At 46.7% G+C, this 25954-nt stretch overlaps 1 protein-coding gene across 2 annotated transcripts; it reads right to left on the bottom strand.

Annotated features, from left to right (window-relative positions):
- Positions 1 to 637: 637 nt before the first annotated feature.
- LOC117868642 lies at positions 638 to 25841 on the bottom strand. 2 transcript variants are annotated; one of them, XR_004643679.1, is made up of 17 exons: positions 25599 to 25841; positions 25020 to 25146; positions 24443 to 24654; positions 22600 to 22762; positions 22069 to 22151; positions 20120 to 20280; positions 18416 to 18569; positions 17078 to 17253; positions 16911 to 16980; positions 16138 to 16290; positions 14545 to 14880; positions 12015 to 12124; positions 11280 to 11395; positions 7700 to 7829; positions 6071 to 6202; positions 2989 to 4286; positions 638 to 2650 (listed from the first exon to the last, which is right to left on the bottom strand). XR_004643679.1 is itself a non-coding variant. In XM_034754777.1 (16 exons), exons 1-16 carry the CDS (start codon positions 25795 to 25797, stop codon positions 4068 to 4070), a joined length of 2541 nt encoding a protein of 846 aa, XP_034610668.1. In that variant the 5' UTR covers positions 25798 to 25841; the 3' UTR covers positions 2696 to 4067. The 2 variants fall into 2 exon arrangements, 1 of the variants encoding a protein (XP_034610668.1); XM_034754777.1 differs by lacking the exon at positions 638 to 2650 and having other exon boundaries at positions 2696 to 4286.
- Between the last annotated feature and the right edge of the window lie 113 nt (positions 25842 to 25954).

Below are 25954 nucleotides of genomic sequence, written 5' to 3'. Positions count from 1 at the left end.
CATAACCGGTAACTAGAAACCTACATCTTATTAGCTTATTTCATGTGATTTAACAAGTTCATGGGGCCTCCTTAGAGACATTGGCTTCCTGTTATGTCACACTGGGACCATGGTAACTTGGAGCCTTTGTATGCAACTATACATGGGATTACATGCAAGAGCACCAGAGGTTGGCCCCTGTGGCCTGATTTGAACTGGAATATCAGCAGAGCCGCATGGACTCGATAGTTACAATCTGCAGGTAGTTAGCGTGAACATTCTCTCAGACTTCAACCCCATAAGGCTTGAGGACGCCCCCACCCTGAAAGTGAAAGTCGGCAGAAACCTGGGCTAGTGTCAAACTGCATGGTCAAGCACAGCCGTAACAAGACGGGGCCCCTGGAAAGGCACAGTGACCCACCATACCTTCATTCTCATAGCCACAGCAGTGTTTGATGCTCTCCAGGAGAAGCTGGACTTTGCAGTGAATGTTAAAAAGGGTCTTTTCGTTTTCTGTTGAGAAAGACATAATTCATGGGGCAAAACTTAAACTAGTTGTGGCTGCAGGGAGCAGGTCCATCGAGAGAAATATGGGGCTCTGGTACATCATGTTCACTGAAGCCCCACCCCTACCATTTTGCCCCCATCTCACCCCAGTTACAGATATTGAGCTTGGAGCCTCAGTACAACTGTCTCCCTTTCCTTTCCTCTTGCCAGTCTGGCTGGGAGCTCTGCACAAAACCAAAAGCTTTCTCCCTAAGCTATTCTGGCTTAGCCTCTCCCAGCAGGAGTCACTTTAGGGGATGGTTGAATTCTGGATGAAGGGGAAAAAGACAATTACCTTTTCCGTAACTGGTGTTCTTCAAGATGTGTTGCTTATGTCCATTCCATATTAGGTGTGTGTGCTCGCCACATGCATCGGTGCTGGAAGTTTTTCCCTTAGCAGTATCCATAGGCCGCTGTGCCTCGACTCCGACCTATCCGACTGAGACGAGTTCCTCCCACGGGACCCCGGGGATCTTTGTCATTTGGCATATCTGTGTCAGTAGACCGGCGATCTACGCCTCACGCTGCTTGACCTGTACCGGGATCTAGAGCAGGACGGTCATCGGTAGAATCTCCCCGATAGAGGGGATTCGCGTCTTGGCGACGGGTGCCGGCAGGCGGGTGACCGGTGACCCCATTCCGCTGATTGGTTGCAGGACCAGTGCCGAGACGTTGGAGACACAATGGGTCAGTCTCGACGCTCATGCCGGGGGCATGATATTCCGCAGGTCTGCGTCAGGTTACCGGCGAGCCGTGCCTCAAATCCCACTGTCGGTGCCCAGGGTCCGGAGACTGAAGAGGGCTTTTCTGAGCCTGCTCCCAAAGTCCGAGGCATGACGGCTCCGTGCAGGCGAGCGCTGATGGGATGTCCCCCCGGCTGAGGTGGGGACATTTGGAACGGTCCCAAGGCGGGTTTACCCCTGGGCTTGGGTACCTCTGGAGCCAATGTGGGCGGCACCAGTAGCGTCAGGATCTCCTGCGCTGCCTGCAGGGCCTCGGGCGTCGACAGGACTTCGAGTTGACTGAGGTCCTCGTCAATGTCCAGTGTGGCAGGCATAGTAAGGGAGGGGCTCGACCACTCAATATGAGCTGGGGCCTGACTCCCTGACGGAGGTGTTGAGCCGCCCAGCATGGCTCTTGGCTCTCCTCCACCCCTCTCCTTTCCCTTACGGGATGTGGGAGATCTTCCCCTCGCAGACATGTTGGACTTCTTGGCCGGGGTCAGGGCTGGGGCAGGGAATCAGTACTGGCTCGTAGATGGCACCAGCGGGGCACTCTGTACCGATGCTGCGCTGCTCGGGGCCGAGTCAGACCGCTGCTCCGGTGCCGGAGTCAGCGCCGACTCCATCAGGAGTGCCCTGAGACAGATGTCTCTCTCCTTTTTCGTTCCGGGTTTGAACGACTTACAGAAGCGACACTTGTCTACAGTGGGGGTTAAATCAACCTAACGGTAGAGTACAGGGTGTGAATTTTTCACAGTTCTAGGGTGACTAACATTTTAGGTTATGACCAAGCTCCTTCAGGCCCTTAGGGCCAGATTTTTAAAGGTATTTAGGCACTGCTGCTCTCAGCTTTGCAATGCCTCACTGATTAAGGAGTCTAAATGTCATTTTAAAATGTGATTAAACACTTAGGATCCTAAATCTCATCAACTGTCAAGGGGATTTTGGCTCTTCATGGCCTAAATACCTTTTGAAAATGAGATTTAGGTGCCTGAATCAGTTAGCGATTGCAAGGCTGAGCCTAGTAATGCCTAAATGCCTTTTAAAAATCTGGGCCTAAATCACTTTTGAAAATGCAATTTCGGCTCCCAAGTCACTTAGACATTTTTGAAAATTTCACCCAGGAAACTTTTCACTTACCTTCTCCTAACATTAGAGCTGGACAAAAAATACCAAGTATTTTTTGTAGGAAATTTTGAAAAAGAAAATCACTTTCTATGCAATATTTTAATTTTTTCCCCGCGAAAAACAGTATACCAATGGGGGACAGGAATGCTAGTTTTATTGCCTCTTTTGTCCTGAGTGACTAAGTTCCTTATGGACATGTAGGAGGCAACAGAAATCCAAGGCTGGCAAGTCACTTACCTCCATGAAGCACCGTTATAAACATTTCTACCAATAACCTAAAAAAAAAAAAAAAAAAAAAAAGCAAGAGACCAATGACAACTTTCCCACTATCATATACGGACACAGAAAAGCAATCCCAGAGCCTGGCCTAAGTCCCGCCTGCGAATGCTCTGAGTTAGGTGTTTGCTCTTAGCCAAGCTGTGATCCATAGACTCCTCCCGCCCTGTCCTTTGCTAAAAGCTCCTCAGGGTGCTGGTAAGTGGCTATGCTCCCCCCAAGACAGAGCTGCAATGGTAACCAGACCCCATGTTCCAGTTTGCCTGTGCAGGCCAAGGAAAGTCAGAACCAAGGCACAGAATGAATGAGGGAAACAACATGTAAGAGGGGTAGGTACCTGAAAAGCATCCCCCAGGGGGAAGGACCCTGAAATTCCTTCACATCTGACCAGGCAACCACCTTGTAAAAGCCAAACTGAGCACGTCTGTCCTGGCTGCCAGGTGCCAACTGTTTCTCTCACTGATGACGCCACCTGTAGATACGCCATGCAGAAGTGCCCTGTAAACATTTGTTTGTGCTTAGGAACCTGCAGGGCTCAAAAGCCTCTTCCTGAGGCGACAGCTGAATAAATATCACTTCTATCAATTAAAGGGGCCTGGTCGAGGCTGCTGGAATCTACTAGCAGGCACCTGCCTGTGTGGGTTGCCAAGGTGTTATGCTGGCTCCCAGCCAGGCAGCTTTACCTTACTATACCTTACCTGGAAGAGATCTGAAGACACCTGGGGAGAAAGGGAGGAGGCTGCAGTCTGCACTGCAGAAGTCAGACACATTTCTGCTTGAGTTAATGTTCCTAAGCTATTAAAAATCAGACCAGATAGGATGAAAGCACCCTTTTTTCTAGGAAAACAAATAACCTTAAGGGTGCAGCTTGCATGAGATGTACATAATTTATTTTGCTGATGGGCAGGGATTTCCTGCAATGTATGTGAAGAGTCTAATTTCCTACTCCCTTTTTGTCTTATTGATTGAGAGTGGTACATTCAGAACACCAATATAAGTTAAGAACATTGATATTTTCAATCCTGCACAATTATGGATGATTAACAGTGTGTAGGAATACATTTGAGTCTACGCCTTCACAGCTGTAAAGAATGTATATATGTAGGATCTACAGCATGCATCTATCAGTGTGCATGTGAACATCTCTGTACATGTACATCTGTTCATGAACATATGTATTTGTATCAAACTGTATCCATTAGTGTCTTTGTTTCTGTGCATATATTTATCTTCCGATATGTGCCCATATAACCCTCATCATGCATGTGTGTGTGTTGAAGGTTGTGTAGCCTCATATATGTACCAGCATGTCACTGTGTGTATGTACATGTATGAATGTCCCATGGAAATTAGGTGTCTGTGTGTTCACAGGTCTGTTCGCCCCAGCAATGATGGAACATCATCAGTTGGATGCTTTTAGCTGGTACAAAAGGATTGCTGGGCTCCTTCAGGAGATGAGCTGGTGGCCGTTGTGGTTTGCAGAAGATGAAACAGTTCAGATTCTGTGTCTTTAATTCTCTGAGCAACACAGCTCTTCTTAATTTCCAGCAACTGGGCCTGGTCTCTCTTCCCGGCCCAGGATTCCAGCTGCTCTGTGAAGTGTTGTGCTTCCTCCTCATGAATCCTGCCCAGTGTCTGCCATAAAAATGTAAAATAAAACAACAGCACACTCCCATGGAGTTAGACAGCAGCAACATCTTTCCTGAGGCAGCCTGGCTTAGGGCTAGAATGTAGCACTAAGAACCAGGAGACCTGGGTTCTAGTGATCTTGAGCAAGTGAAAAACTATCAATCACATGTCTGTACAATGCCCACCTTTATAAAGCACAGCAAGATCAAGGGTTCAAAAATGCTATCGACGTGCAACTATTATCATCCTTCGCTTATAGGGAATCCATCCTAAGACCCAGATTCAGTGGGTATGTCTACACTGCAATCAGAGGTGTGATTGCAGAATGTACATAGACGTACCTGAGCTAGCTTTCATCTAGTTAGCTTGGGCACTGATAGCAGTGAAAATGTGACAGCACTGAAGTCTGTGCAGTTGCTTTTTGAGTTAATTGGATCAAAACTAGCTCAGATATGTCTATATGTACTATATAAAACTGGTCATCATCTATTAAAGATTCACAGCCACGTCCAGGAATATATTCCATGTAGAAGCCGTTCCCCTTATAGCCATATTTTTTTCCTCTCGTTTACTGAAAGGGACATATTTGCATAAAGAGAATCAGGATTTTCATTCTCCTGCTGGTTAATCCCCACTGCAAGTCACAAACCTTGGTTGCTCCATAATCCATCTCCACAGCAACTATTTGTGGTGATACAAACAGAAAGCTCTGACAGATGAGCTCTTAGGAAACAGAAATCCTATATTCATGCAACTGCTCACTGTGACAAGACATCAAGGAAAAGAACAACAAGAAATGAGAGACAGGAGTGGGACTAGTTCTCAACTGAATGTTTTTCAAAGTTTTCTACAGAGGGCTCTGGAAAGCTGCAGTTTCATCTGGACTCTGTACTCCATGCAATGTTTGGATTGTAATTAATTATACCTTTCAGTACTTCTATAGCAACATCAAAGTTTGCAACGTGTTTTACATGTTCCAATGAATTAAACTTCACAATTGCTGTGAAAGTATCACTTATAGCCCATTTTATAGATGCAGAAACTGAGGGACAGAGAAGTAAAGTGATTTGTCCAAGATCATACATGGAGCCAGGCAAAGATCTGGGAATAGAACTGAAGAGTCCTGGTGCTGTTCCCTGCTCTAACCACTAGTCTACAATGCCTTACTGTTGTAGCAAAAGCTGAGCTTATGGAGACCCACATACATGTTTTAAAGTTATCCAACTTCTAGATCACAGCATGCTCTGCTAGGGGCCTAGAGAAGCTTAGGTTCTGTTAATGACCACAAAGTTCAAGAAGTTTGCAGAATCCAAGACCAGCTTTCTTCTCCTTTTCCCTGTGCTTCAGCAGATAACTTGTTTGGCTGGATCTGCATAGGTAAATGTCTGACCTTCTGTTGTCACCTATATTCTGGGGCTAGATTCCGGGAGCACAGGGTTGTCAGCCTGCATGCAGCATGGTGCAATGCCATTTGTGTCACAACAGTAGAGTAAGTGATGGGAACACAACCATACAAGGCAAGCTGCCTGATAAAGGACTTTATCCTGGAGGAAAAACTTTCCCCTTCTCTGATGAACTGAACTAATGATACTGGAGTTGATGGGTCTGCAGGAAAGGAGACAACTGGTTCAGGGATGTCTGAACTGTTCACTTAGCCTGGCTCTTCACCCTCACCATTTGCAGCACAGGAGGCAAAATCATTAGGGGCTGCACCAAGTTGAAGGTGAGCTGTTGTGGACACCTCTGTGGAGTTTCATAAATGCACCAAGTCCATGAAAAGTGGTTCATACCGCAAATGATTCCTCCTGGATTCTGAGCTTCTGGTCCAGTAGTTCCTCCTCCTTCTGGCTTGTCAAGGCCTGCACTGTAAGCTGGAAGAACTCCTCGTTCAGCCCATCCAGCATCTTCTCCAGCTTCGCAACCTTCCACAAGAGAACACAGGCTATTGAGACCCTTCAGTCAAAGAGCCCTCCGGTGTGCAACCAAGTCAATTGACACTCAAAGGAACTGAAGCCCTGATCCTTCCCACATGGAAATACACAGCGCTTGGATGCAGAGGTGGAATAAATATATATAAATAAATAGTGTTGGCGAGCTCACACTACCTAATTGCAGCCTGTCCCAGCAGGAGTCCCTGCTGGAGACGGTTAGATGTGCAAGCCATGCGGAAGGTCACAGATGTAATACCATTAAGGAGAAAGAGTAACAGGAGAGGCTGTGAGGAGAGTCCCCGGGCTCTCTTACCAAGAGTGACAATAGAGAGTGGTGGAGCAGTGACACTTGGGGGAGCACCTATTCTCTTCTAAGAGTTGGCTGGTCTGTAAATTTGTCTGTCTGTCATACTAACAAGGCTTTTAAAACTTACTAGAAATTTTGGGTGCCCATCTTTCTAGGGGCCTGATTTCCATAGTGCAGGTGCTTGGCACTTTCAGAACTTCACACCTCTTTAGGAGGCGTTAAACTGGGCACCTCAAAACTGAGGCACCCAAAAGCCCTGGTGGCTATCGGTATAGTGGAAATTTTAAAATAAAAGACTGAAAAATGAAGAGAAAATGTCATAAACTCAACTTCTTCAATATATAGGGGTCTAATTCTTCTCTCTCTTACGCTGCTGAAAATCAGGAGTAATTCCACTGACATTGATGGAATAACATCAGGAAAGAACTGAATGAGCTGAAGGAGAATCAGATTGTTACACGTTGGCTGGCACCTGTGAATGAAGCAGGTACAGCTCTCTTGCGCCACAATAGGGGCTCCCGGTTTGGCCCCTTAAGAGGGTGAGTAGCACCAGAGGCTATAAAAGGCCAGGGAAAGACCCGGTGAGTGTCATTTAAGAAAAGTCGGGAGACTGGAGGGGGGTCTCTGGGGAAAGCTGCAGAGAGCAGAAAGTTCTCAGCACACCCTCTCTGGAAAGAGGGAGGAATTATCAGGGAGCCAGTGGAGGGTGTAGCCTACTGTCCTTCCTGAACCTCAGACAATCAAGGCCAGAGAAGGCGGGAGGCTGAGAGCAGGAGAGGAAGATGTTTTCTGGCTCTTGGAGCCAGAGAGCTGAAGCCAGCGGGCCAAAGAGGCTGCTCTGAAGAGCTGGGGCATGGTAAGAGATGCTGGGGCAGGATCAGAAAGCCAGGTCATGGTGAGGGACACTGGGGCTGGGCCGGAGAGCTGGGGTGTGGCACGCTGGAGCTCTATTTGATGTATTGCCTGGATTACAGTGATGGTATTTGTAATGTGCATGACTTTTTCTTCTGTAATAAATTATCCCCACAAGGGCCATTTGTATTCAAGGACACTTTGGACTATTTCTAGGGACTCTGAATGACGGAAAGTAAGATGGGTGGGCCTGTCATGCCATGGTTGCAGGGGAGCATGCCACGCGGGGTCGCCCTATGATATAGGCCCACAGCCTATGAGCGACTGACCTGAATGCCAGAGGACTCTGCATTTTTCTTATCCCCCTCACCACTCCACTTCATTGCTCCTTTTCTCCTTGAACTTTCCATCATATCCCGAATCTCCGCCTGAAGCTGAAAACATTGGTAATGTTGCAACCTAGACACAGAAAACACAACATGCATTTCCAGTATGACTCCTCTGATCACCCTCCAGAGTCTCCATTTATATTCCATCTTCACCTGCAATAGGTGGGAAAGGAGTTGGGGAAAGATGATGAGAGAGTGAACTGATTCACTTGCAATCTCATCGCAAGCCTGGAAGCAAGTCTGATAGGGTATGTCTACACAGCCCAGCTCTATAGAGTTGCGCTAGCAGGGCTTGTGCTAGGGCTATAAAAACAGCTGTGTAGACAGTGCTTTGAAGTTGTGGCTCGGGCTCTGAATCCCACCCCTTTCCCTAGGGTCACCATAGCTTCAGTAGAGCAAGATCTGACTACTTCATAGTTTTCTTTCTCCAGAAAAAGTTATTACAGCTAACAAAGCTTCTCAATATCCAGCCTGTTCCAACTCTCCCTTGACTCTGGGTGGGTTTGACATATTTTGGGCAGCTTTTGCAGGTCCATGCAGCATAAGTACACTGTGAAATTTGTCCTATAGAGAACATTCATGTAGCGTAAGGGGTGGAACCAAAAGCAAGCAATGAGACGTCCGCCATTTTTTTTTTTTTTGGAGAAGACAGTCTAATAATGCCAATTGTTGGGAATTTCCCCCTGCTATTCAGCTTAAATATTCCTTAGCTCAGTCTCCTCTTGTTATTCCTTCAATGGTCCATCCTATCGCAATCCTCCTCCTGCCTTGGTATTAGACCCTTCATGTACCTGTAGATAGTTGTCACATCACCCTCAAGCTACGCTGCCCATTTTCAGTGGTAGCTCTTTTAATAAATCATTGCAGAAAGCCTGCAGTGTTATTTGGCTCACAGAACTCTTCCTGGCACTCTGAAGAAGGAACTGCTACATCTCTCATTCTCATTACAACTTTTTTTAAAGTACTTTACAAATAGTAATTAAATACACCTCATAACCCCTGGTGTGAAATAAATAAGTCATATTAGCCCCATTTTTGCAAATGGGGAAATTGAGACTCAGATGGGGGAGGGTAAGTCACTTGCTTGATTACTAGAACCCTAGAGTGCACAGACCACTAGACCACACCGCTCTTACTGCACACAAAGCATTCTCTGGGCTCCTTTCCAGGGCTCGTAGTCAGAAACTCATCTTGGATGCAATATCAGTGGCAACAGCTGCACCCATGGCTTTGATCTGTATCCAAACGCAACTTTGAAAGCAGAAGCAAAGTAGCCTAACACAAGAGTAGGAGAGATATATGCCAATTATCTAATTAGGCAAAACCTCAATATAGGAATGTACAGCAGTTTTGCTCTGTAATTCCATATGGAGCAATTATTAGATTCACAGATTCCAAGGCCGAAAGAGATCATTGTGATCATCTAGTCTGACCTCCGGTATAATACAGGCCAGAGAACTTCCTCAAAATAATTCCTAGAGCAGATCTTTTAGAGAAACACCCTATCTTGATGTAAAAACTGTCAGTGACAGAGAATCCACTAGCACCCTGGGTAAATTGTTCCAATGATTAATTACTCTCACTGTTAAAAATGTATGCCTTATTTCCAGTCTGAATTTGTCTAGCTTCAACTTCCAGCCATTGGATTCTGTTATACCTTGCTCTGCTAGACCAAAGAGTCCATTATTAAATATTTATTCCCCATGTAGGTACTTATAGACTGTGATCAAGTCAGCAGTGCCACCCCTTAACCTTCTCTTTGCTAAACTAAGTAGAGTGGGCTCCTTGATTATAACACTATAAGGCAGGTTTTCTAATCCTTTAATCATTCTTGTGGCTCTTCTCTGAACCCGCTCCAATTTATCAACTTCCTTCTTGAACTGTGGACACCACAACAGGACACTCTATTCCAGCAGTAGTTGCACCAGTGCCAAATACAGAGGTAAAATAACCTCTCTGCTCTTAATTGAGATTCCCCTGTTTATGACTCCAAGGATCACATTAGTCCTTGTGGCCACAGTATTGCACTGGGAGCATATGTTCAGCTAATTATCCACCATGACCCCCAAATCTTTTTCAGAGTGTCTGCTTCCCAGCATAGAGTCCCCCATCTTGTAGGTATGGTCTATGTTCTTTGTTCCTAGAGGTATACATTTATGTTTAGCTATATTAAAATTCATATTGTTTGCCTGCACCCAGTTTACCAAGCGATCCAGATTGCTCTGTATCAATGATCTGCGTCCTACACTATTTACCACTGCCCCAATTTTGTGTCATCTGCAAGCTTTATCAGTGATATTTTTTCTTTTCTTCCAGGTCATTACAAATATTAAATAGAGTAGGGACAAGAACAGATCCCTGTGGGACCCCATTAGAAACACCTGCTTAATGATCATTCCCCATTGAAAATTATACTTTGAGACCTATCAGTTAGCTAGCTTAATCCATTTGATGTGGGCCATATTCATTTTATATTGTTCTAGTTTTTTAAAATCAAACTGTCATGTGGTACCAAGTCCAATGCCTTTCAGAAGTCTAAGTATGTTGCATCAACACTATTACTTTTATCAACCAAACTTGTAATCTCATCAAAAAAATAGCAAGTTAGCTTGACAGGATCTATTTTCCATAAATCCATGTTGGTTGGCATTAATTATATTACCCTTCATTATTTTTTTATTAATTGAGTCTCAGATCAGTTACTCCATTATCTTGCCTGGGATCGATGTCAGACTGCCAGGACTATAATTACCCAGGCCATCTCATTTACCCTTTTTAAATAGTGGCTCATTAGCTTTCTTCCAGTTTCTGGAACTTCCCCAGTATCCCAAGAATTATTGAAAATCAACATTAATGTTGTCCACTGCCAGCTCTTTTAAAATTCTTGGATGCAACTTATCTTGACTGACTGATTTAAACATGTCTACCTTTAGTATCTCTAGTTTAACATCATCCTGAGATATTAGTGGAATGGAAAGAGTGTTATCATCATACAGTGAGACTACTTCCACTGTCTTTTCCCAAATACAGAACAGAAATATTTATTGAACAATTCTGCCTTTTCTGATTATTATTGATAATTCTAGTATTTCCATCTGCTAATGGACCAATTCCACTGACAGGATTCTTTTTGTTCCTCATATACTTAAAAAAACCCACCCAAACCTCTTCTTATTGTCCTTAACTCTACTGGCCATAGATTTCTCCTTGTGTCCCTTTCCTTAAAATTTTTTTCTACAATTCCCAACTTCTGATTTATGTTCACTACTATAAGTTTTCCCTTTTTTCAATTATCTATATCTATATCTAGCTAGCTAGCTGCCTTTACTTCCCCTCTAAACTAGGTTGGTTTTTTAACCAATACAGCCTTCTTCCTTGACTGTGGAATTGTGTCTTTTGCGACATCTAGTAAAGTGTTCTTAAACAGCTCCCGATTATCATCCATATTTTTCTGATTCAATTCTTCCTCCCAGTTGATATGGCTCATAATTGTTTTTAACTGTGTGTTGATCTCCAGTACCTCTCATGTTGGGATTTCTCAAGGAATTGGGGATCTGGTGACATTCGGATGCTCAGAAGTTCTTCAAATATTGTCTGGGAGTCAAAGCAAGTGGATGGTTTGTCTTCTGCAGGATCCTAAAATGAGCACCAAGAGAAAGGAAACAACCCATGGGGATTACAATTCCAGAGCCTTATTTCCAGAAATGCTGAGTACCTGCAATCTTCCACTGATTTCAGCAGGAATTGTGGGCATTCAGCACATCTGAAAAAATCAGACACAAAGACTCTCAGTCATGGTGTAAACACCAGAGGGTCAATCAAAAGAGCAACGTTTCCTCTCTGATCACACTGGATACTGCAAAAGTCCTGCAGGGAAATTAACTAACGAACCTGATGAGGATTGGCTGCCTCTCATTGCTGAATTATTGCCATTCATGCTTCCCGGGCCATGTTTCACTTTTGGGTTGTTAAAAGTGAAACTCAGCAGCACCTCCGAGCTTGGTGCTGATACCATGTAAACCCACTAAAGTGTAACGAATTCAAGTCAAAACCATAAATCAGCTCCAGGTATGCTCAGAAGGTTCTTTAATGCATCAACAAACCTTGCATGAAGTCTGAATTTTCAACAAACCCAGCTAAACCAGGTAAATTTTGGGTGGATTGGAGCACATTTCATACTGCTCTAATCCACTGTCCCTTGATCTGCATGTGTGATTGTCACTGCCACTAATGGAAGTCACATAATCTCAACTACCTTCTCTACTGCTCCCCAGGAACACTGGAAAAAGGCATTGGCTACAGCTGTGATGCCTTTGTTGAGTTCCATCTGAAAGCAAGAATGAGCAGTGGCAGCTGCTGTAGATCCTGGAGAAAGGCAAAAGTAGACAGAGTCACACCCCATTCACACCGCTCATCTTTAGTGATCACAGTCCTTTTAATCCAATAGTGTAACTTCTTTAGCCATTAAATAGCCTCTCCACTGAGTGCACATGGTAGCAGACAAAAGGCAAAAGTAACCAAAGCATTTGTCCAGCAGAAATAGTTTTAGAAAGAATGGAGGATGACAGTGAGAGACACAGGGTCTCCATACACACTGAGGAAGTTTCCCCAAACACCGCAGTTGAGTTTTACAACTAGTTTTCGTGAACCGGGTTTAAAAGCAGTACGAATTTTTAGAGACACATCCCCACAGTAGACAGGCCAATAGTGTCAAAGGGATTGTGGCTGGTGGAACCACGGGACAGCTACAACTAGAAACAATAACTCCTTTTTCCTTTACTAATGCTAATTAGAAAGAGATTAAAGAGAGAAAGAGTGAGAGAGAGAGATAAATAAACAAAAATCCACGCCTCATTGCAAAAAGAGAATTACACGTTGTAAGGGTATAGGATGAAGTTGGTTGATTTGACTGTATAACGTTCAGAATGCCACAGTAACATAGTACATGTAATACATTGTGTTCCAATGGAACTCAAAGTATGTCCTACACTCTATGGGTCTGATTTTCAGGGATGCTGAGCACCTGCAGTTGTGGTGGTAGGCACCCATCACCACTGAAAATCTGGTCCTATATGTGTAGCTGACTTCCAGTGATGCAAGGGGGTAATCAACAAACCGAAGACAAGCTGTAGTTGAGGGAGAACGATATTCACCAAGGACATTGGGGCAAACCCATATTCTTACCAAAAGTGCCATGAGATCTTTAGGGCCTGCTTCTACTCTCACAAAAGAGAAGCAAGTCCTTGTTGTCCACATCAGGAAGATGGGACCTTGGCTTTGTAAGGCAAACTCCATGTTGGTCAGAAGGATGAAGGGCTGAGCTGAGCTTAATGGTATTTGAACGTATAGTTCCAGTCATTTCAAACCTGATACTCAGAGTCCCAAGACAACCCCTCTGGCTGGTTTATGGAAAAACAACAACACATGCTTATTTATGGGAGCTGTCCAACTTGGGGAGGGGGGATAGCTCAGTGGTTTGAGCATTAGCCTGCTAAACCCAGGGTTGTGAGTTCAATCCTTGAGGGGGCCATTTAGGGAACTGGGGTAAAAATCTGTCTGGGGATTGGTCCTGCTTTGAGCAGGGGGTTGGACTAGATGACCTCCTGAGGTCTCATCCAACCCTGATATTCTATGATTGATCATGATGCTATCCCAAAGTTAATTCAAGGAATCAACCTGGATACTCAGCAGCCTGCCAACCCAGCTAGCATACGTATGCTACTTACACTATCCCTGGACATGCACAGCCCATCTAGCATACACCTGGCTCTATTTTCTACATATATATAGATATAAAGAAAAGCTTAATTAAGTTCAGTGACCAGAGGGGGGAATCTTTAGATTGGGGATGATCTAGGAGCTTTGGGATTCACCTCTATTCGTTTCAGATCAGTCGCTCAACAGCAGCATAGAGGCTGCTAATACTCATTAGCTGAAGTTATAGAAAGTGGCTCTGAAGCGTCACTGAATTACAAAACTCTGCTTGTGATAGTCTGACATTTCCTTGATGAGTGATTTGCATGGTAATTACAGGGTAGATGCATGCTCTCTTTCTCTTGCCAATGATTCACTGTGAAGCACAAACACCACTAGCTGCTTTCTGCAGTGATGTAATGATAGTCAGGAGTTGAAGCAATTGAAAAAATTGTGCAACACCTTTAAAGAACAGACCAGTTCACTTATCAGCTCTGAAGCCTGCAAAGGGATAGAAAATAAGAGTAAAATCAAGGCTAAATCCTCAGCTGGTGTAAATCAGCATAGCTCCATTGACTTTAAGATTTATTTAGATTGTAGGGTCTTTGGGGCAGGGGGGACTATCACGTTGAATTTGTGCAGCACCTTGCACAATGGGGTTCTGGTCCATGACTGGGCACCATGTTAATACAAATTATAATAATTTTAGCAGCTGGAGACCTGGCTGTCAAATAATTCAAACACTGAATGAAAGCCTCCCTTGTATTGGGCTGTGATCCTACTGCTGGAGAGTGCCCAGGGCCTTTGAAGTTTGGGCCTCAGTATCAGGGCCAGAAAGGGCTTGAAGCATCTGGGGAAGGGAAATAACACGAATGGTGTCACATAGAGCAGCACTGCAGGTCTCTTGATAGAGCTGTGTCCAGGAGCAAAGAAAACCAAACTTTGCCCAGACAGCAAACTCTTACCAAGCAACAAAGAAATTATTGGGGCTATGAAGACATCCCTATAAAAGAACCTGTTCCTCACCTGCTGAGTCACAGATCGAGTATAAATAGCAATACTCTGCTCCCATTGATTGCTGCCACTCATACCTGCTTTGATCCATGCCATGGCATTCAGCAGGATGGCTATAAATTCCCCGGCATTCTCCAGGCGTGCTGAACATATATACAGGAACCTGTTGGTGGCATCATAGTAGGAATCTCGAGGGCTTTGGAGAGCCTCTTGGACCCCTTCCGGGCTTTGGTCTGGGACTGTCTGAGCCAACATGAGTACCACAGCCGGGTGGGAGCAGGCCCGGCTTAGCAGGCGAATCACAGTGCAGCCAAAGCGGTAAACCACAAACTGGCGAGGGGACAAGCTGGACAGATCTGTGGTGACCAATGAATTCCTGGTGGACCTTGGAGTACTGTCACTCAAATATGCCTCTGGAAAAGAAAAGCCACAGCAATTCAGCTAAGCAATCTAGCATAATTCCCTGCTCCCTGGAGCTGTCTTCCCTCTGTCAACCAATACCATTTCCTGCTCCCTGGGGATGTCCTCCACCTGTGAACTAGCACCATCCTTCCTTCCTCTGTGAAATTCTCCACAATAAGCTACAGTTCTGCAAGCTATTTCCTCCCATTATCACAGGCTTCCAGGGAGATACTTTCTGGAGATGCACAGAGTGTAGGTGTAATGGCACCCTGCACAGAGGATTATGCCATTATCAACTGCTGGGTTCTTTAAAGAAGGCTGGGGCAAGCGAGTCCAGTGTCCGCTGCCAAGCCACGCTTTTGTGGTCTCCATATACACACTGTCACATGGTGATACTTCCCATTCCCACCCACCTAGCCATGACTGAAGGCTCCCTGTAGCTTCAGGTTTAGCAGCTTGCCTCAGACACAGGGCCGGCTCCAGGCACCAGCATTCCAAGCAAGTGCTTGGGGCGGCAATCTGCAAGGGGCGGCAGTCCGTGTGTTTTTCCCACTCCAAGCAGCGCGCCGAATTGCCGCTGCAGACAGCGGGGGCAGTCCACGTGCCATTAGGGCAACACGCGTGTTTCCGCGGTAGCGGCAACTTCTATGTTCAGCTGCCCGCAGTGGCAATTCGGCGGCTTCTGTCTTCCGGCTGAAGACAGAAGCTGCCACCGAAATGCCACGGAAACGCGTGTGCCGCCCTAACGGCCCACGGACTGCCCATGCTGTCCGCGGCAGCAATTCGGCGTGCTGCTTGTGGTGGCAAAAACAGTACAGCCGGCCCTGCTCAGACATGTCCAGTCCCCAGAGGAGAGAGATCCTCAATCTCCCCTAAGCACTGTCACTCTTACTGTCATTTTCAGCACAGAGGCCAAGAGGTGAATGGGCCCCAGAGACTGACTTTTCCTCTAATCTTTCCCAGCCAGGATTGAGACACACTGCCAGGGAAGCTTGCCCTTTTAATACTTATGCGGTACCTGTGGATCAACAGAGGACTTCATTCTCCAGGGAGGTCAATCCACCAGCTCTGACTCATGTTAAACTAGTCAATGAACTGCAGAGATATTTTATCTATAAGACTATGTAAGAGTCACTCATCTGCGCGCAAATGTAGAGTGGACTTCGTAATTAATGATTCCTCCTCCCGACACCAATCCTATATGTTTGCGTTCTGCACCTCAAGGGGCACAGGCTGCAGGACACGCAAGAGGAATTTTGCTTCATTACCTGCAGCAGAAGCAATAGGACACTGCTGCTGCTTCTCCAAAGCCTGCCTGATCTCACGCAAGGTCCTGGCAAGGGGGGAAGTTGCCATCAGACTCTCCACCTCAAGCTCAGTCAGGCATTCCAGCATGGCCCTCCCAGGCTGAGGACCTAGACCTGGGAAACACAGACATGGCATGTCAGCTAGAGGAGCACCTCCAGGCCTGGAGAAAGGAGGTGGCTTCATGAAGATGGCTGGACAGGTGGGTAGTTACTGGGTAACACATTGCCACAAGCAAGAACTGTAGTGCCTAGAGAGAATACTTCTCCTGAGCCCCAGGTAGTAAGAGAATCACGGAGCTGATGCTCCTTCATATCTAGATGGCGTCCGGTTCTCCAGACAGCATCCACCTAGTGGCTGATCCATGGAGTGGCACCCAACATCTTTCACAGGAGGTGATTGCTGAGTGCATGGCTGCAAATGGCTAGGGCTGCTGCAGATTTCCCCCCATAACAATACCGTTCTATGCACTGGGGGTGAGGGTCCATGTGCTGTAGGGCCTTTCTTGGACTGGTGTGCAATGGGAGCTTACTGGGCAATGCTCTTTTACTTTACCACCACTTTAAAAAGACCTCCCTGTAAATACTAATTATAAACTGTCCAAAGAAAATTAAAAAAACAAAAAGTGTCGCTACCCATACACTCTGGTGATTATTTTAACCAAGTATTTATCTAAGCAGCCTCCACAGCACCCCCTGAATTGTTACCGTGTCCACAGCTGAACCACGGCTCTTACCTTGTTCTTCGCAGGTGACAAAGGGGCCTTTCCTATTGGAGCGTCCATGCTGCTGGAGCCCACCAGGATCCTGTATGACAAACATGGATCAAGTGTCATAGACATGGACAGAGACACAAGCCATTGGGAATAATACAGAGGTCCATTTTGCGTCAGCTGTTCTTCACCTGCCCTCCCTCTGCTCCTGCTTTCCTTTGACTGGCCAGGCTGGATTCTGCTGTCCCATCCTGTCCCTGTACGTGCTGTGATGGCTCTTGCTTCACAATCGTCTTCCCACAATGGACTTTACCGAGCAGGATTTTCAGAGCTTTCATTAACTCTGTTGCCTCCCGCCACTCAGCACCTAATGAATTCAGCAACAGCAATAATCAAAGGTTGTCCACACATTTATAAAGCCCCACTCATTCCCAAGTGCTTTAAAACCTATACGCAAGTCTCATTTATCCACCACTGACATGCAGCCAATGTGGCCGTGGTTTACAAGTGCATGGTATTTTAGGACAGGAAGCTAAGAATGCTGTACTTACACTACTGGGAGAATGTACAGATGCTCAGTGGAGTTATCGGAGCTGGGATCTGACCGGGGCACTGAGGTTGGGACTAACAACCTTAGTAGAGCCTCAGTTTTACATCTCGTTTGAAAGGGAGCTCAGGAGACAGCCCAGTTTCAGGCTTGACTTGAGCTTTATGAATCCAGACCACTGCTGATGGCAATAGGTTCATGGAGGATAGGTCTATGAATGGCTTTTAACCAAGATAGTCAGAGACACAACCCCATTGTCCGGGTGTCCCAAAACCTCTGACTGCCAGAAGCTGGGACTGGACGACAGGGGACGGATCACTCGCCAATTGCCCTGTTCTGTTCATTCCCTGAAGTGTCTGGCACTGGCCACTGTCAGAAGACAGGATACTGGGCTAGATGGACCTTTAGTCTGACCCAATATGGCCGTTCTTATGTACTTAATACCTGTCTGTAACAATGTGCAACCAGCGCATCTCATCTGCAGCCCTTGTGGAAGAGTCCTACAGATCAGAATTTAATAGGGTTAATATCTATGGGGCTCTCAAAATTAGAACTCTGTGGACTTGAATGGAGAATTATGACTTATCTTATGCCATTCCATAGAATTTAATAGAGAATTATAGGTCTGCTATGGAATCCTATAGGGTGGGTCCAATAAAGCCAATGAAAAAAGTTGATAATGCCCTATTGAATTTCTTAAGGTTTACAGTAATGTCAATAGAATACTATTACATTTCTATAGGACTCTATTGATTTCACCCTGTTTGATAAGCCTCTTCCCCAAAGAAACTCACCTAAGGAGCTGCCATCAATTCCTATGGGAATTGTGACTTGCAGTGACATGGAAAACTGGGATATTGAGTTGTCTCTTCTCTCCATTTACATGAACCATGCCTTTCCTAAACATGCTGTGGATGGCTCATGGAGCACTATCTGCCATCCAATCCCTACTGCTCCCTTCCCTCCGTTCTGGTTCTCTCACCTGTGTGGCCCATTGCTTGAAAGCCTCTGCTGGTCAATTCGTCATTTTGCCCAATGCCCATGGCTGCCTGGGTGCTCCCCTGGGTTCTATGCACTGAGATGCTTTGCCTGGTGAGGCCTTTCAGCCCTTCAGAGTCCAGAGTTTGCACCATGTCCTAGTTACAGAGAGCAGCATTGTCATGCTTTACCACTCTTGTATTCATTCCTCCCTTTCCCAGCCTCTCCAACTAAGCACACAGACACCATGGGCTAAATGCCACCTTCAAATGCAGGTCCCATGCTGGCATCCCAGGGCAGAATTTGACTCTAGATCACGTTCATTTGTAAGGACACTATTGTATCAGGTGAGCTTTGTGTGGCTTAGAATAAGAGTCTAAGAGTATTCTGTATGCCAAATGACAGGTGCAGCAGTGAGTGTGCATCTCCTGAACACTGGGAAGCTCCAGAAAGGATTCCAGGAGCCCCATGGCTGTGCCTAACTGCTCTGTAGAGCCCCCAGGGAGCAAATACACTGCATCCCCTTGCAGAACTACAGCTGCCCGCCCATGTTACTGTCTGTACAGTGCAAATAAATCTAGCACCTCTCTCCTGGACCAGGCAGTAGAATGAGACTCAGAGCAAGGAGCAAGGAGCCATGCTTTCAGCAAAAATATAGCAGGTACCAGAAACATTTGTAGCTCTGGAAACCACACTGAGCATTTAAAATGAGTTGCACTTCTGGTCACTGTGACCCGGGGCAGCCGAGTTCCAAAGTGTTACTTGACAGGTCACTCCTGAAAGGAATGTTGCATTGTGGGATTGCAGCCAGAGGACCGCTTATACCGTTATAGTTATGTATGCATCCATACTGCCATTGTGATAACAAAACTGTACTGGCAGGAGGCTCATGTCTCTCCCCAAAAGGAGCGGAAATGCCCAAAAAAGCAGAGGGTTTTGTTGTTCGGGGACAGAAGTAAGGGTGGACAATCATGAGGCTGTGCAGAAAATGGATCAGTTTTGCTGGTACAACTTTCTAACGCAGACCAGGTCTAAGAGACACTGAAAATCTAGCTAATAGGCTAAGTACCCGGGATCCAGAGCCCACAGGTAGCAAAAAGCTGGAGTGAAGAGTTTCATCCAATACTGCAGTACAATATAGCCAAGATCAGGCTCAGAAGTATTTTCACTGGGAGCAAATTCCAGAAGTGAAAGCCAGGAAATGCCTTTTGGCTGGCTGTCATGCGTGTCACCCAGGGGACAAGGTGTAGAAGCACTCCAGCTACATGCAAGGGACTAGGCACTAGGGGAAGCTGTTGTCTGAGAGAGGTGGGCTCTGGGCACTTCCAGGCTCTGTAGTGACTAGCTCCCTGAGCTTCACCCAGAAGTGGACTGGTAGCCAGTGCAGAATGATATGTTCCTGCTGGTCTGCCTTGCTCAGAGAGTGGACAGCTGTATGCTGCACCTGGTAGCCTTTCAGGTAGCTCCAGGTAGAGCGTGCTGCTGTAGTCTAGCCTATATAGAGGTAACGAAGGCATTGCTAACCACAATGAGGTGAGAGTAGAAGGATGGAATCTCTTGCCCAGCTGTATGTCTCTCTGGCCATTGCTGCTACTGGGAATTCTCAGGCACAGCCGCTATACTGAGTAAATTCCTATCCACTAAACTATCTATGCTCCAAGTTCCAAGGTTCTGAGATCCCCTTCCGTAAGCTCCTCTCCATACTGACCATCAGACCCTGGATCCGCTGGCTGATCCCCCTGTAAAAGGCCAACACATCCACCCTGTGTTTTGCCAGCTGAGAAGCCAGGTGAAGGTTTTGGTCCTCCAGTTTATCATATAGGGTGCGGACGCTGAAATCTTCCAGGTCCCTCGGTGCGGGCGGCTCACCTGAAACACAAAGTACCTCTCATTTCCCATTGCTGACTGGAAGGCCGGAAGATATTTCTCTCCTTGAGAGTCACCAGCTGAATCTCCAAATGGGTATGATTTCATGATACACCATTTCATTCTGGGCCTTTAATACCAATCTACATCCTAGCATGCGTCACAGAATGCAATAAACGGTAATGGGGGAGAGAGAAGTGTGGTATGAAGGCAGAAAGGAGAGTCGAGTCGATGAGGCAGGAGATACAGGGAGGCTGTTGCACATGGCTGGAGCTGCAAGTGGCTGCAGAACAGAAGGCCTTTACCTAACAATGGCAAGACTGTGAGGGTCAGAACCAATGCTAGATACCTGGAGGGAATGGAGCAGAGCAAGATAAAGCCCACAGTGAGGGTGGCTGGATAAAGTGCTTTGAGGGTTCTAATAACTAAGAACCGTCCATGGATCTGTCTTCTGAAATGAAAAGGGAATCCCAATGGATCTGTGGACACGGGTGATGTAGTCAGATACTTTTGTATGTGAAAGGAGAGCTGTGGTGTTCCTATGAATTGCACATTTATTTTACAAAGCTCATTGGACTCACCCCCTCTGGCCTTTGCTTGTTTGGAGAACAGAAACCCAGTCTCAGTGGGAGCGCAGAAGGAATGCATAAAGGGCCAGCTACAGTCTTTTCATAACTCGGCCCTGTACTTCCTGCGTGTCCTTAAGTCACATCTCCTGCATGTGTCTTATTCTGCTGATCTCTCCCACAAGGAGAAAGAGACCAGCCTTTGTAATGCGCTTTGAGACCTGTGGCTGAAAAGTGCCAGTTAAGTGCTAAGTGTCATTCATTCTCTGATATTACCATTGGGGTTGCGTGGTTTACACCACAGCAGCTTTTGCATATTAGTATGTTCTGACTGTTGGTGCAGTGCCTAGCTGGAATCACGCTAAAAATATATTTATTATTGTTTTTCTAGGAGATGAGAAAGAACAAACGCCTGGATCCAAGGACCTGTGTGGCAGTGGAAATGACAAAGCCATCCTGTCTCTCTTAGAGCAGGGGCCAGTAAAAAGACAGCCACAGAGCACAGACACCAGGTGCTGTTTTTTCAGAACTTCAGGGAACTTTGCTGAACAAAGCATGGAATCTTCTCCCCTTGGAAGTTCCAGGCCCCACAGCCCCAGCCCACTGTGTCCTGTTAGGCTCTTAGTTTCAGCTTTTTACAGCACAACAGTTCCCAGAGCCAGTAGATGGTGCCACCTGCTGGGCCCTGAACTTATTGCATTAGCATGAACCACACCTTGAGCCCGTCACCTCTGAGACGTTGTCACTGAAGGAGGGGAAGAAAGACTGTAGGTTGCTGGGTACTTAGAGAACGTAAGAGCCAACAGCAGAATACAGGGCCCTCATTTTCCAGGAGGTTGGCTTTGCTCTTTAATGTTGTGCATTCTTCCCTCACCTCAGATATCCTGAGGATGGTTACCCTCCTCAATACGAGGTGTGCGTGTGTGTGTGTGTGGGGGGGACTATTAAACCCATTACACAGCTGGCAGGCTCCTGTCCCACACTGGGGAGAGAGAAAGTGAATGGAAGGAGGAACCTATCAGATGTCTGTGTCTCTGAGCGACATGGCAGCCTGAGTGTGTGACCACAAATGTATGGGCATCAGCATGAGTTTCCAAGTGTGCAGGCAATGGGATACTATGGTATGGGCGTGGTACACGAATGAGAACAGAACAGAATAGAGTTGGTGGGAATGAGTACGAACAAGTCAAAAGGAGAGAGTCTAGCCTTTGACAAAATGCTTTACCTGGACCATGGATAACTCCTTTCTCTCCACCATCAGCTCCTCTTCCAGAACCCTGGGGACCAAGGACTTCATAGTACTGAAGGCTGGAAGGAGAAAAAGAGAGTGTGATACATATCCATGAGTGGAGCATTACACGCACGCTCCATGCACCCACTCACAGTTTTCCTTGTTGATTCTGGAGTAAGAGGGGTATGGAGCAGAGAACCAGGCAAAGTGATTCATGCAAAAAGAGTGAGGTGGTGGCATTGTGCAGGGGATGCCGGTGGAGATGTGAATGGGAGGGCCCTGGAGTGCAACAGGGGAAACGACCACTCTGTGGGGAAGCAGAGAAGCTTCATCTCTGTGCAGTTGAGGACCCATCACACTGGGATGTTGGACAGGAGTGCAGTGCCAAAGGCCAACAGGGATCAGCACCCCACCTGGACTGTGCAATAAGAAGCCCGTTTCCTTTATTGCTCTTGCACTCTATCCTGCAGACCTCTATTTGTATGCCCCAGAGCTAGTGGAGTCCCAGCATGCAGACAGACTCACCTGTCTTTAATGAGGATGTACTCGGGTGGGATGTGTGGCTCACCCAGGCTCCTCCACCGTGGCTTCCAGTTGTTCATGGGACTGGGGCTGGAAATGGGGGGCCTCAGCATGATAGCCAGGGTCATCAGCACAACCATCAAGCAGCCCAGTACAAAGAGCACCGCTAGAAAGACCAGGCGAGATGGTCGGATGAGGGAGCTATGTGTCAGCATCAGTGGCTGAGTGCTGCCACGGTACCTGGGATGGTACCATGGTGCAGAATGGTTGGGGCCTGGGCTACCCTTTTATCTACTGTATAATTAGGGGAATCATGGAAAGGATATCACCTAGTGATGGACTGGCCTTGCACATCCAACAAGGGAAACCCTAAAGGCCACCTGCATATGGAATCAACAGCATCCCATTGCCTTCCTCCATCGGTGCTGATGCCTCCAGCATCCACAGCAGGAGGGGCACTCACCATTTCTGATGCAATCACCACTGACGTGCTTCAGAGGGGCACTGCCTTCTCCATACCCAATAACAGGGACATCTAGCAACCTCCATCATCTTGGCTAAGCACTCCTCTTCTCCTTAGTCCCAACCTAGCCCAGAGGAACATTTAGCCACCCCACCTTCACTAATCGCACTCAGGTAAGGAGGATTGTGGAATGGTCCCTGTAGGCCTGGCACGCGTGTGGATGGAAGAGGAGTTCAGCACTGACGGATGAAGCCGGTGATGGAAGCTGGTGCTCATGCTTGCAGGCCACACTTTCATGCATATTTCTGCTCTCTCTCTCGGCTAGTTGAGGGATAACAGAGCCAGGCCTCTGAGATCCCCCTCCAGAGCTGTGCTCCTGGGATCAGACCTTCCCAAATTTTTTACAATGAATTTATTTCCTTCCAGTTTATCAGGAAACACTAACAATTGGTGCTCTGGTGCTGAGGGGAAGGTAGCCATTGATTACCTGCATTCCTTCCATGAGAACTTGGGGGGAAAAGGTGGCTGCTCTACGTATCTCCCCTTTAACTCCTGCCTCAGGCCTATTCCTAGCTAGGGACAGCAGGAAGCCTTGAGAAGGTTGGCTCCAGGAGGGAAGGGTACTGATGAGAACAGGAAAAGGCCAGGGGCTTGATGCTATTTACAGAGAGGCAGACTGGTTTAAGCATTTGTTACTGTTGCCTGATGGGCTTAAGCACCCTCTGATGCATCTGGGGATGGACTGGTGAGTGAATGAGAAGGAAGATTCTGCCATTGGTGCAAGAGGAAAGTTATGGGACCCATTACCTAAAATATAAACAAGTTCCCCTGCACGGGCAGGGGCTTAGCATTGAAGGTCTATGAAGTGCACGGTGCCTTTCCATCCCTAACACAGCCCTTTAAAGGCCATAGTTCTATGAGCACCTCCCCTCTGTCAATGAACTTCTGCCCCAGTGGGACCCAATAACCCCTGTTGTGGCTGCTCCAGCTACAATTCTGGCCTTCTGGAAGCTTGCAGAATGTAGCTCGCCATTCACACACACAAACGATATTCATCTCACAATGCGTGTGTCTCTCTGTAGGGTGAGGGTACTGAGAGATGCTCCTCATGAATTACAGCAGCTGACCCTGCAGGAGGTACAGGAGTAGACTGGGACAGCTAAATTAACCCTTGGAGCATGCTCACTAATGTCAAGGGGTTTACACCAGGGATAGTTTTGGCCCATCAATGCATGATGCCTATAAAAGTCCTTCTCTCTGGTTAGTGGACAGAGAACCCTATTAAAAGGGTATGTATCAAGTGGGAGCTCATTCCCATACTACAAGGAAGGTCACCAACAAGCTCCTTTGGTTTAAGGTATCAATTTGCCTTGACTGCTGTACCTGAGATAGTTGCCCAGTCAGGAGCTAAATTTAGTGCCCGATGTTTCAGAACCCCGTGTCTGGCCAGCTGGTATGGAGAAGAGGGCTGGAAGGAAGCGTTGACAGGGTCACAGCCCATGTTCTCCTCGTTTACAGCCACGATCAAGATACGCTCCTGGATGGTGCTATCCCTGAAAACGTATCTCCCAGGATCTAGGAAAACATGGGCAAACCTGAAGGAGAGAAGAAGAAGATACAGACAGATCCAACTGCCTTTAGTGTTAAGTTCTACAGCCATTAGCTTCTCCAGCCAGAAATCTAAATGCATTATCTGGAAGAACCATTCTTGGGAGGACTCAATGTCCATACTCATTTAGGGCCTGATACAAAGCTCACTGAAGTCAATGGGAGGTCTTTCCATGGACTTCAATACATCAAGCCCTCAATCCAGGATTTTCACATGCTGCTCTTTGCCATAGACCTAGCCTTTCACTGAAGGAACCACCCTCCTCCAGGAAGAAGGGAAACGTACAACATATCTCATCATAACAACATCACTCAGTCTTGAGCTCCCTTCCCCATTAGCATTAGGAATTACCTGGAGATGTTGAGGTGAGTCTCCCGAATAAGGTGGTCCAGTCTTCGGAAAGGACCAAAATCCCAGCTAGGATTGCTGTTGTACAGATGCTGCTTCTGATAGACGGGGTAGTGGCTGGAAGCGCGATCTGGGAACGAGCAGCACAGAGTTAGCAATTCTGAGCCCCTTGGTTAGGATGGATGCAATCAGGCTGCACCGCACTGAGCAATGCGTGGGACCGAAGGGGTGTTACACCATCTAATGATAACACTTTGCACATTACAGCACTGAGGGTCTCACAATGCACTAGTGAAGCCTCATGATTTTATCCCCATTGTACAGATAGGAAAATTAAGACAACAGTTAAGTGACATATACATGGCCACACAGTGAGCCAGTGGCAGAACCTAGAATCGAACCCAGAAGTCCCCTGCAGTCAGGCGTGTGTAAAGGTAGAAAGGCAGGGGACATGTAGAAGAGATGCAGGCATGCAGTACCAGCCCATCGTTTGGTAGACAGTCATATACATGGTGGGTCTAGACACATAGGAAGATTAGACTGACTAGCGGACAGCACATGAATCCACACGACAAGACTCACTGTGGGGATGAATGGTGAGCTGGAAAAGGATGGTATCTCCCACATTCAAACACACAATAGGGTTGGGGATGCAGGGTAAGGGATGGGTGTCCTTGGAGGAGGCAGTCTGCTCGCCACGCCGAACTCTCTGCAATGGCAGATCCAACCAAAAATCTCCTGGGGCAGGCAATGGAGAAAAAGAGGACAGGAGTGGGAGCATTGCCTGGAGAACACATGCCAAAGAGGCAGTGTCAGACAACACCTACCCCTCGACAATGTAAAGCCACTTTCCTCCCATCTTTCTGCTCTGGGGGCCCAACTCTGCTCTCACTGATACCAGTGTCAACCAGGAGTGACCCAACTGAAATCAATAGTCT

This window comes from Trachemys scripta, chromosome 21 (genome assembly GCF_013100865.1).
Source record: "Trachemys scripta elegans isolate TJP31775 chromosome 21, CAS_Tse_1.0, whole genome shotgun sequence".
Classification (NCBI taxonomy): domain Eukaryota; kingdom Metazoa; phylum Chordata; order Testudines; family Emydidae; genus Trachemys; species Trachemys scripta.
Note: the sequence above shows the minus strand (reverse complement) of the source record. Positions and strands in the feature narration are given on the sequence as shown.

What these genes read in the sequence shown, in the direction of transcription:
- LOC117868642 (XM_034754777.1), bottom strand. Translation starts at nt 25,797, where the DNA reads ATGCTCCCACTCCTGTCCTCTTTTTCTCCATTGCCTGCCCCAGGAGAT. An exon ending in CATGGCATGGATCAAAGCAG is followed by an intron (nt 12,125 to 14,544) that starts GTATGAGTGGCA and finishes GCCTTTCTCCAG; the next exon opens with GATCTACAGCAGCTGCCACT. An exon ending in TCCAGGAGGAATCATTTGCG is followed by an intron (nt 4,287 to 6,070) that starts GTATGAACCACT and finishes TTTTTATGGCAG; the next exon opens with ACACTGGGCAGGATTCATGA.